Source organism: Erythrolamprus reginae, chromosome 7 (genome assembly GCF_031021105.1).
Source record: "Erythrolamprus reginae isolate rEryReg1 chromosome 7, rEryReg1.hap1, whole genome shotgun sequence".
Classification (NCBI taxonomy): domain Eukaryota; kingdom Metazoa; phylum Chordata; class Lepidosauria; order Squamata; family Dipsadidae; genus Erythrolamprus; species Erythrolamprus reginae.
In genome coordinates, this window is record NC_091956.1 from 84,231,504 (window position 1) to 84,244,142 (window position 12,639).

The 12,639-nt window shown below is 41.5% G+C and overlaps 1 protein-coding gene across 4 annotated transcripts in view; it reads right to left on the reverse strand.

Annotated features, from left to right (window-relative positions):
- The window catches only part of CCSER1 (coiled-coil serine rich protein 1), a 580,273-nt gene that overhangs the window by 348,738 nt on the left and 218,896 nt on the right, over positions 1 to 12,639 (reverse strand). For all 4 annotated transcript variants that reach the window (XM_070758007.1, XM_070758006.1, XM_070758008.1 and 1 more), the window contains exon 6: positions 7,405 to 7,615. In XM_070758007.1, the coding sequence (XP_070614108.1) occupies positions 7,405 to 7,615 (211 nt within the window). The remainder of the gene's footprint in view (positions 1 to 7,404; positions 7,616 to 12,639) is intronic.

Consider the following 12,639-nt stretch of genomic DNA (forward strand, 5'->3'; position numbering starts at 1 on the left):
TGAATACTAGACATGCTTGTCAAACACTATATTGTAGTAGCTACCTAACCAATGATGGAAAACCATTAGGATGTATCTCTATATCTCTGTCTGTCTGTTTGTCTATTTATTTATTTATTTCTCACTCTCTCCCTTTCTTTCTTTCTTTCTTTCTTTCTTTCTTTCTTTCTTTCTTTCTTTCTTTCTTTCTTTCTTCTCTTCCTGTCCAGGTTATCACAGAACAATCTATGGCAGAAGTCTTCAAACTTGGCAACTTTAAGACTTGTGAACTTCAACTCCCACAATTCTCCAGCCATCTATGAACTGGATTTTATGGACTTCAAGCGGGACTTAGCCGCCCTGAGTCTACGTAGAGGGGCGGTATACAAATCCAATAAATTATTAATTATTATTAATGTGTTAGAAACATAGAAGATTGTCCTTGTGTTCACTTTCCTGTTGAAAACACTTCCCTCCTGGATCTTATTTAACCCTTTAACATATTTAAATGTTTTGATCATGTCCCCCCCTTTCCCTTCTGTCCGCCAGACTAGTGATGGGCAAACCCAACGGTGTTCGGGTTTGGCGAGTTCGGACAAACTTCACGCAAAGTTCGGACAAACCTGAACCTGAACTCCGAACGCTCCATGGTGTCAAAGCTCCACCCCTGGAAACCCATCATTTTTTATTTTTATGGATTTTTTATTTTTATTTACTTTTATTTTTACGAAAACAGACGACGCAGCGGTGCCGTAAGCAAAGGGAGGTCCTTTCATGTAAAAATAAAAAACGTTATTTTTATGTGAAAGGACCTCCCTTTGCTTGCGGCGCCACTGTGGCGTCCTTTCACATTAAAAAAAATTAAGAAAAATGACACCGCAGCAGCGCCGCAAGCAAAAGGAGATGGGGACTCCCACAAAGGGATTCCAGGGGGCGGACCTTTGGCGTCACATAAACTGGCAGGTTGCTAAGCACACCAAGGTGATCACTTCCTGGATTCCGGGGGCGGCTCTAGAATAATGCAGGGAGGATGGAATCCAGGAAGTGATCACCTTGGCGTGCTTAGCAACCTGCCAGTATATGTGACATCAAAGCTCCACCCCCGGAATCCCATCGTTATTTATTTTTACGGATTTTTAATTTTTATTTATTTTTATTTTTACGACAAAGGACGCCGCAGTGGCGCCGCAAGCAAAGGGAAGTCCTTTCACGATAAAAGAAAAGAAAATATTTTTATTTTTTATTTAATGAATTTTTCACTCTTAATTTTAGCAGAATAACAGAGTTATAAGGAATCTTGTAGGTCTTCTAGTCGAACCCCCTACTCCCGATTAAAAAAAATCTAATGTGTAAGTATTCATGTGTTTAAACCCTGTTATAAAGAAAACACCAACTTTTGAAATCATGTACTACTTGAAAGAAGTGCGTCTCCTTTCAGAAATAATTATTTGAAACACAAACTGAAATGTAATCATATTTAGTTTAAATTAGAAAGGCTAATTTAATAGGAGATAATGTGCAAATCCTTTTCTTACAAGAACACAGAGCAATTTGTCACCAGAAGAAAAAAGAATAAAACCCGGCACACCAATTTGCATTATAATGGGTTGCCTTATCATTTCAGAGTATAATTGTTTAGAACACTTTGATACAGTTACAGCAAACACCCCACGGAGAGAGATTTTCAAGTTGTACCTAAGAACTGCTGACATTTATTACTGCCCGCATAAATCTGAGACTGTATGTTAGATGTTAATAAAGATCAGATGAGATAGAGAAGATTACAGTGTCCAAAATAACGTCTTCTAAGCCAGTGATGGCGAACCTCGGGTGTTTTTCAGTTAATTATTTTTTTATTGGAAAACAAATACAGTGATACCTCATCTTACAAACCCCTCGTCATACAAACTTTTCGAGATACAAACCTGGGGTTTAAAATGTTTTTGGCTCTTCTTCCAAACTATTTTCACCTTACAAACCCAAGCCGCCACCACTGGGATGCCCCACCTCCGGACTTCTGTTGCCAGCAAAGTGCCCGTTTTTGCACTGCTGGGATTCCCCTGAGGCTCCCCTCCATGGGAAACCCTACCTCCGGACTTCTGTGTTTTTGCGATGCTGCAGGGGAATCCCAGCAGTGCAAAAGCGGGCGCTTTGCTGGCAACGGAAGTCCGGAGGTGGGGTTGCCCAGCGAGGGGAGCCTCAGCGAAATCACAGCATCACAAAAACACAGAAGTCTGGAGGTGGGGTTTCCCATGGAGGGGAGCATCAGTGGAATCCCAGCAGCACAAAAATGGGCACTTCGGCTGGCAAAAGGGGTGAGTTTTGGGCTTGCACACATTAATCACTTTTCCATTGATTCCTATGGGAAACATTGTTTCGTCTTACAAACTTTTTACCTTACAAACCTCATCCCAGAACCAATTAAGTTCGTAAGACGAGGTATCACTGGAATGGATTTGAGACAAGTTGTGCCATAAGCAGATTCTTTTTAAAATAAGTGGCTGAATAGAAGTTTTTAAAAGCATAGTAACTATAGAAGAAAAATGTCTTCTGGTACATTGCCAGGAGTACAAAAAATAGTCTACGAGTGCCTGGATAATACACCCGTTTTGCAATAGTGCAAACTTTTTAAAGTTCCATATTGTTGATGGTCCATAGTCCACAGATTTAAGACTACATGTCAACAACATGCTAAATTTCCTAAAATAACTAATTTCAACAGGAAAAACCTAGATGATCCCTGATTTAACCAACACCATCTCACTTTAGAAGTGTGGAAGGGCTTAAATATCCAGAGTAAGCCACATGCAAACATTTGTTACTTTGATCATTTCCCCAAAATATCAGGATGACAGATGAAGAGGAAAAGATGGATCTCTCTCAACAGAAGGGGAAAACCTTTTACAGGTTAGTTACAAACAGAGGAAAAAGGCAAATAAACAATTTGTACAAGAATTTTAACACATATTTGCATGCCGCCTCGAGTCTCCGGAGAAGGGCGGCATACAAATCTAATAAATTATTATTATTGTTGTTGTTGTTGTTGTTGTTGTTGTTGTTATTTGGATGCCAGGTAAGTAGAGGGCTCACGCAAAGGCTCTGAGAGGACATTTTCAGCCTCCGCAGGGCCTCCAGAGGAATAGGGGTGGCCGTTTTCTACCTCCCTGGCTCCAAGAAATCTTCTAGAGCCTGTGGAGTACAAAAAAACCAGGCCTACCGGGCAGTAATGGGCATCCAAAAATGTTACTGCCACACTGTGGGTGTGGCTTATTTTTTGGGTGTGGCTTGATGGTCATGTGACCGGGTAGGAGTGGCTTGCCAGCCATGTGAGCAGACGGGAGTGGCTTGAACAATCATCATCGTTCAAGTGAACTGTTAAGTCCTAAACTTACAACCTCACCAGTGTTGCTCTCTGGAGTGACAATTTGCTTCACGTTTCCCGCGCTCTCCTTCCTGGGTCACCCCCCCCCCCGCCTCAGGTTGGGCAGCTAGGCGAACGGGTACCGGTCAGCTGTTGAGAAAAGAGGGGGGAGCAATTCCTGCCGGTGCTGGTCTCCCTGCCGCTTTCCGAGGAAGAGGAGGAGGGTGGGAGGGGGAATAGTCATCTGGAGCTGGGCACACAGCTTCATTTCTGCCAGTGGAACTGCGTTCCACCCTGTCCTGCCTGCTGCCCACCCCTGCTACCGGCCCTATTGTGTTCTGTCTGGGTCACTCCAGAAGCCAATACCAACCCAAAAAGAGAAGCCAGACACACTGGTAAAAGGCAAAGGCAGTTTTATAAAATTCAAGAAAAACACAGGTAACAGAAAATGTCCTTACAAACAAGAAAATGCTGTATCTTCAGATATATCCACGAAGGCCAAAAGTCCATGCAGCAATACAGAATTCTTGCTGCCAAGCCAAGGCTGTAGATAGCAGACCTATACCTCCCACGGATCTTCCAAAGCTGCTGGGCCACAAGCCAGGAACAGAGACGCCGAGAAACAACACAAGATAACGCCACGCCAAGCTGATAACACTCCACATGGCTTCAAGGGCTTGCCTGCCTTTTAAACCCTGCTGATGAGGACCACACCCAAACCCAGCTGTTTCTACTTCAATGGTGAAAATATCTCTTTAACTGCTCCTTTCGTTGCTCTGAACGTCGCTGTCTCATGTCAATGACAGCTTGTGCGTCATCACCTAATGACTCCAAGCTACTGGCTGGGGAGAGCCCCCCCCCGGGGCTCTCATTCTGTTCTCCTTCATCCCATTCCTGATTTTCCTCTCCCCCATCCGACTGTTCAGCCCCCTCCTCTGCACTGTCATCCTCCTCCGGGCATGGAGCCAGCAGAGACACAGCTGGTCCCTGAGCAGCCTCAGGCTGAATCACAACATATTGGAAATCTGGAAATGGGCCATTTCTGGCCTCCAGAGGCCAGAAAGATGGATTTGCTTATATTTTACTTTAATTTTCATTCCATTCTTTGTTTAGCCTTTCATTCCTCATACTGAAAGGTGGCCTCGCCTACTTTGGAAATATAGCTCTTTGTATATTTAAACTCTTAAGTCGCAAGTGTTGATTTAATATATATTTTGCACACAAATGTATATTTCAAGATGATGAATACTATAATTTTTTTTTAAAAAAGCAAATTAATATGCCAGAAGAATCCCAGCGGGTTAAAAGAAAGCGGAATAATCCTATTTAGGAGGACAATGGTTAGAGATTCATTATTGCGAATTTACTGTGAGTTATATATTTAAAAGGCAGAGCCTCTGCTTTCTCTCTCTCTCCTGCAAAAAATAAAAAATAAAAAAATACTGCTGCTCCAAAGGAAAAGAGCAAAACTGATTCTCCCAGGAGAAAGAATCTCAGGATGAAAGTGATTCATGGCCCGATATTTATTTTAGCTATCTCCATCCTGCACGGTGGAGATAAGAGAACTGGTAGTCACCTTACTGTATCATTTGTAAGTACTGGCAGTAGAATTTGAGTGTATCTTTGTTTGCAGGTAAGTTATCTTGCTACAGATTTGGAATTTTTTTAAAAAATTGTTGCTAGGATAGAAGAAGGAGGCAGTGAGGGAAAGAGAAAGAGAGCTGGGACTTTCTTTCAAACATGAATGCTAGGTCAAAACACCTTCACTTGGCAATCGACCACGAATGAAGTGGTTGATTCAAAATTCACCGGACACTATCACAGTGTGAAATTAAAGAGAGCTTATTTTTGCTATTGAATTGTGCAAAAATTCAATTCAATTCAATTTATTAGATTTGTATGCCGCCTCTCTCCGAAGACTCGGGGTGGCTCACCACAGTAATAAAAACAGTATAACAATGGAACAAATCTAATAATAAAATATATAAAAACCTCAACAATTAAAAACCATACAGCACATACACATCAAACATGAAATATAATAAGCCTGGGGGAGATGTCTTAGTTCCCCCATGCCTGGCGATATAGGTGGGTTTAAGTAACTTGCGAAAGACAAGGAGGGTGGGGGCCCTTCTAATCTCTGGGGGGAGTTGATTCCAGAGGGCCGGGGCCGCCACAGAGAAGGCTCTTCCCCTGGGGCCCACCAAACGACATTGTTTGGTCGATGGGACCCAGAGAAGGACAATTCTGGCGGTTCCGGAGGTATTCTGGTCCAATGCCATGTAGGGCTTTTAGACAATTAGTGTTGATGTCCAGTTAAGGGTTTTTTGTTTTGTTTTAACATTTTTAAGTGACACTAATAATAATAATATCAACAGAAAAGCAGAAAAAACTCCCTTTTTAAATGTCAAAGGGATTTTCTGGTACACACAAGGCACAGGTTAAATGCAATCCAATTTCTCACCCAGTAACCTTGTTATCATTAACTTTGCCTTCTTCGCTATGACAGACATTTTATCTCTGGGGTCTTTAAACACCACCTCATTTAGTCCAAAATTATTCAGATTAGGAAAGGAATAGAAACATAGAAACATAGAAGACTGACGGCAGAAAAAGACCTCCTGGTCCATCTAGTCTGCCCTTATACTATTTCCTGTATTTTATCTTACAATGGGTATATGTTTATCCCAGGCATGTTTAAATTCAGTTCCTGTGGATTTATTGACCACGTCTGCTGGAAGTTTGTTCCAAGCATCTACTACTCTTTCAGTAAAATAATATTTTCTCATGTTGCTTTTGATCTTTCCCCCAACTAACTTCAGATTGTGTCCCCTTGTTTTTGTGTTCACTTTCCTATTAAAAACACTTCCCTCCTGGACCTTATTTAACCCTTTAACATATTTAAATGTTTCGATTGTGTCCCCCCTTTTCCTTCTGTCCTCCAGACTCTACAGATTGAGTTCATGAAGTCTTTCCTGATACGTTTTATGCTTAAGACCTTCCACCATTCTTGTAGCCCGTCTTTGGACCCCTTCAATTTTGTCAATATCTTTTTGTAGGTGAGGTCTCCAAAAAAGATATTGACAAAATTGAACGGGTCCAAAGATGCATGTTCCCTTTACTACTTGGTTGTGTGAGAGAGAATAATCTTTTATATGCAGATTATTTGAAGTGCAAATGACTCAGAAAAAAAAGGGGTTTTCTCAGCTCCACTGCCAAAGTTATTGGAATAGTTGGCCTAAAAAAGCAAAAAAAAAAAGAAATGCCAAAATGTCTGAACTAGAAAATTTGCTCTTTGGATTTATTTCCAGGGGAAATGTTTGCAAATAAATGCACAAATATGGAGATATGAGTATTTCCACAATGATGCTTTTGTAGCCAGTACTATAGTGACTGTTTACATATGTTTAGTCCAATCATATTAATCAGACTCAGCTTTCCAATTCAATTTGGGCCTTCCTTGAATAACAGTTTTCATCAGGAATTTGTTTGAAAGAAAATCGAATAAGGATGAGATTATCTTCAGCTTTATTTTTAATAGTTAAAGAAGAGAATAAGCAGGATCGAAAGAATTATTCTTCCCTCCTGTATAACGATTCTTCAGTAATTATTCATAACAGTTTTGTCAGAAAAGGAATAGCAGCGGACTGAATTTCATATCAACAAATAACATGATTTGTAATTGGATGGCAAACAGCCGCCCCGAGTCTTCGGAGTGGGGCAGCATACAAATTTAATAAATTATTATTATTATTATTATTATTATTATTATTATTATTATTATTATTATTATTATTGCGCTGCTGGGATTCCCCTGAGGCTCCCCTCCATGGGAAACCCCACCTCCAGACTTCCGTGTTTTTGCGATGCTGCAGGGGAATCCCAGCATCACAAAATTGGGCGCTTCGCTGGCAACGGAAGTCCAGAGGTTACGAACCTCATCCCGGAACCAATTAAGCTCGTAAGACAAGGTATCACTGTATATATATATATGACCTGATCGTTCTTTAGCAGTCAATCACACCATCAAAAAAATATAATATTTTCATCCTTTAAAAGCTTACCTCTTGTAGAACCCTCTTCATTTTCAACAGCATCGTTTTGACTGCTGTGCAATCTTGCATCATCAGCCGAAAAGGCAGAGATTCTAGACCGCCACCTTCCTCCAGGGCTGTGAAAGGCCATTCTATAGACGGGCTGTTGGCCAGCTGGTTCACGCGAGGACACCGCGTTTCTCCTCGATCCACTTCCTTGGATAACTTCAGAGAAAGGTTCCTGTCGAGGAATAACATCCATATGTTAAATGCAAGCAATGCTAATGTTTTATTTTTATTTATTTATTTTGTCCAATACACAATGAGGGTTTTAGTGGGTATATATCTATATACACACAGTAAAATACATGATGAAGGTTATAGAGGATATACTCATAGTAAAATATATCTATGAAAGAATAGAAAAGAAGATATAGTAATAGAACATATCAATGAAAGAATAGAAGAAGAGATATAGGAATAGAGGAAAGGTATAGGAGACATAGGAGAGCAATAGGACAGGGGACGGAAGGCACTCTAGTGCACTTGTACTCGCCCCTTACTGACCTCTTAGGAATCTGGAGAGGTCAACCGTGGATAATCTAAGGTTAAAGTGTTGGGGGTTTGGGGATGACACTATGGAGTCCGGCAATGAGTTCCACGCTTTGACAACTCGGTTACTGAAGTCATATTTTTTACAGTCAAGTTTGGAGCGGTTAATATTAAGTTTAAATCTGTAGTGTGCTCTTGTGTTGTTGCGATTGAAGCTGAAGTAGTCTTTGACAGGCAGGACGTTGCAGCATATGATCTTGTGGGCAATACTTGTTTAAGGCGTCTTAGTTCTAGGCTTTCTAGACCCAGGGTTGAAAGTCTAGTCTCGTAGGGTCTTCTGTCTCGAGTGGAGGAGTGAAGGGCTCTTCTGGTGAAGTATCTCTGGATATTTTCAAGGGTGTTAATGTCTGAGATGCGACATGCGTTCCAAACAGATGAGCTGTATTCGAGGATGGGTCTGGCAAAAGTTTTGTAAGCTCTGATAAGTAGTGAGAGATTGCCAGAGCAGAAGCTTTATTTTTTTTAAAGAAAATGAACTAAAAAGACAAAGCACTGCTCAAACAAAGGCCTATTAACTTTCCTAACATTTTCTGAATCGTTCAGTACTTTCAGCACACAATGATCCATAAATCTGTTACATCACAGTGATTCCTGAAGAACTTGAAAGCAAAGTTCTCTACTCGGCCCATTACTTACCTATTTAAATCTGAGGGCAACATCTCAATTAATAAGGAAAAGCTGTAAAACTCACTGACCCTTCCAGCACTTTGAGAAAGAGAAACTGATTCGGATTCATAGACAAATAACTTGGGGCAATAAATTCCAAAATTAAAGAGCGAAAGAAAAAAAGGATAAGAATACAAATAAGATAATACAGACAGGAGAAAGAGAAAGAGATGGAGAGGCAAAGTGTTAGTTAGGAGACAAACAAGAATATTTCAGCATGCATGAGAGACTGAACCACGAGAATTATTCTCTATATATATATATATACTTTTTTCTTTGGGTAAATTTGGCTTCTACTTTTTCTCTCAATAAAATCCTAATAGCTGTCTATGTAGCAGATCGTTTCAAATTATGCTGTCAGGTTGCATTCCACTTAAATATAAATGGTCTTCTTGCTTTAGCCCCACAGTAATTATGCACAATTAGTTCTTAATCAGCATAGAAACATAGAAGTCTGACGGCAGAAAAAGACCTCATGGTCCATCTAGTCTGCCCTTATACTATTTCCTGTATTTCATCTTACAATGGATATATGTTTATCCCAGGCATGTTAAATTCAGTTACTGTGGATTTACCAACCACGTCTGCTGGAAGTTTGTTCCAAGCATCTACTGCTCTTTCAGTAAAATAATATTTTCTCATGTTGCTTTTGATCTTTTCCCCAACTAACTTCAGATTGTGTCCCCTTGTTCTTGTGTTCACTTTCCTATTAAAAACACTTCCCTCCTGGACCTTATATAACCCTTTAACATATTTATATGTTTTGATCATGTCCCCCCTTTTCCTTCTGTCCTCCAGACTATACAGACTGAGTTCATGAATTTCAAAGATATCTTCAACAAATTAAAATTTGAAAACATAAGAAAGTTTGCACTGACACATCATATTGTCAAGGTATTGAGCTGCAATGGCGCAGTGGTTAGACTGCAGTACTGCAGGCTACTTCTGCTGTCTGCCGGCTGCCTGCAATTTGGCAGTTCAAATCTCAACAGCCTCAAATTTGACTCAGATTTCCATCCTTCCAAAGTGGGTAAAATGAGGACCAAGACTGTTGGGGGTCATATGACCCTGTAGACCACTTAGAGAGGGCTGTATAAAGCATCTAGGAAATGGTATAATGCCATTTGGCTATATGGTGGAGTATTTAAGATTATAAAATAGAAAAGTAGATTTAAAATAATAGAATAGTTCCACACCTCCTATGAAAAAGGAACTATTCAAAGTTATATCCAATTGCTGAGAATCTCTAACATCTATAATTTATCTTATCAATTAATGAAGAAAAATGCGAACATAAGTAGCATCCTATTTCATTATCACATCAAATAGTGAAAAGATAATATTACTTTGTTTATGGTAAGTTTCCACTTTATGGCCTGTTAAGAAATAAACTCAATGTTTTTAAGAGTTGAAACTCATACATGAATAATTTATTCTTTTCAAAAACCTGAAAACCCTTAATTTTTGTTTCATTGTGCCTTTATTTCCCCCCCCCCTAAAAAAGCATTAATTAATCCAAAATGCTGAAATCAATGCAAACCATCAAAGAGAACTGACTGTATATTCGTCAATTCTATAAATAATGTCAGAACAACAGCTTAAAACAGATTCAAGTAAAAGAGTGCATGGTTGTTAATTCATGCATGCACTAAATATTTGCTTTGTTGTCTATAGAGCTAGAAGCCTATATTTCTTCCCTCCTAATCTATACTGCAAGTGGCCTGAGTTCTACTTGGAATCCAAACTCCTACAGAAAGGAAGAGAATTGAAAATCACATGTACAGTGAGTGTTCCCTCGCTTTTCGCGGGGGATGCGTTCCAAGACCGCCTGCGAAAGTCGAATTTCCGTGAACTAGAGATGCGGAAGTAAATACACTATTTTTGGCTATGAACAGTATCACAAGCCTTCCCTTAACCCTTTAAACCCCTAAATTGCAATTTCCCATTCCCTTAGCAACCATTCAGATTATTACTCACCATGTTTATTTATTAAAGTTTATTTAAAAAAATATTTATTAAAGGTGGACGAAAGTTTGGCGATGACATATGACATCATCGGGCGGGAAAAACCGTGGTATAGGGAAAAAACCCGCAAAGTATTTTTTAATTAATATTTTTGAAAAACCGTGGTATAGACTTTTCGTGAAGTTCGAACCCGCGAAAATCGAGGGAACACTGTATATGGCAGATGCAGTGAAGGGCTACCAAATTTTTTACCGCCACATTGTGGCCGTGGCTTATGCATTTTCTTTCAACATCTTTCAGTGCAAATTGGGGGCTCTGGAGTGGAGCTCCATTTTCGCTACCCCACTGCGTCGTCCCCCCCCCCCGGTCCAGGCAGCAGCCGACCCCTGGGTAGACATGCCAAACTGCCAAACTGCTGGAAGCCGACAATCAGCAGATGTAGCCTGCAGTGCTTGATTCTTATCATAGATGGTAGGTAGGTAGGTAGGGACAAAGAGATAGATGCTCACTGTGAGGCACCTGGATTCCATTAACTGATGAAAACATAGATATAAATGAACTAACCAAACCAAATAACCAATCTCTTGAATGATATTCTAAAAGACAAATTAATGTACCTATCTACAGTGGTACTTAAGAACGCCTCTACTTACGAACTTTTCTAGATAAGAACCGGGTGTTCACCTCTTCTCAAGAACCATTTTCCACTTACAAACCTGAGCCTCTGAAACTGTAACCGGAAAAGGCAGGGAGAAGCCTCCCTGGGGCCTCTCTAGGAATCTCCTGGGAGGAAACAGGGCCAGAAAAGGCAGGGAGAAGCGTCTGTGGGGCCTCTCTAGGAATCCCCTGGGAGGAAACAGGGCCAGAAAGGGTGGGGAGAAGCCTCCGTGGGGCCTCTCTAGGAATCCCATGGGAGGAAACAGGGCCAGAAAAGGTGGGGAAAAGCCTCCGTGGGGCCTCTCTAGGAATCTCCTGGGAGGAAACAGGGCCAGAAAAGGCAGGGAGAAGCCTCCATGGGGCCTCTCTAGGAATCCCCTGGGAGGAAACTGGGCCGGAAAAGGCGGGAAGAAGCCTCCGTGGTGCCTCTCTAGGAATCCCCTGGGAGGAAACAGGGCCAGAAAAGGCGGGGAGAAGCCTCCGTGGGGCCTCTCTAGGAATCTCCTGGGAGGAAACAGGGCCAGAAAAGGCAGGGAGAAGCCTCCATGGGGCCTCTCTAGGAATCCCCTGGGAGGAAACTGGGCCGGAAAAGGCGGGAAGAAGCCTCCGTGGGGCCTCTCTAGGAATCCCCTGGGAGGAAACAGGGCCAGAAAAGGCGGGGAGAAGCCTCCGTGGGGCCTCTCTAGGAATCCCATGGGAGGAAACAGGGCCAGAAAAGGCGGGGAAAAGCCTCCATGGGGCCTCTCTAGGAATCTCCTGGGAGGAAACAGGGCCAGAAAAGGCAGGGAGAAGCCTCCATGGGGCCTCTCTAGGAATCCCCTGGGAGGAAACAGGGCCGGAAAAGGCGGGAAGAAGCCTCCGTGGGGCCTCTCTAGGAATCTCCTGGGAGGAAACAGGGCCTCCACGCTCCCTGAGGTTTTCCCAATTACAAGTATTATTTGCTTTTACATTGATTCTATGGGAAAAATTGCTTCTCCTTACACACTTTCTACTTAAGAACCTGGTCACGGAATGAATTGAGTTCATAAGTAGAGGTACCCCCTGTATAAATGAACTAAACCAAATTCCCTCCTGCATTCCACCTCTTGAATGATATTCTAAAAGACAAATTAATGTACCTATCTATTTGAAATCCAAGCTAATTTGAAGCTAGCAACAGAACAACAATTGTTGTTTTAGAACACAGAAAAAGGCAGGGGAGAAGAGGGGGGGAGGCACCTTTCCTGGCACTAGAAATTTTTTCTAAACCTGGGATGACACAAGACACCTGTTATTTCCCTCTTCGAAAACCTCTCCAAGTACCATAACCCCAGAGTCACTCTGCATTGCCAATTTACCATTCACAGCTGCTTCCTTCAAGAATTA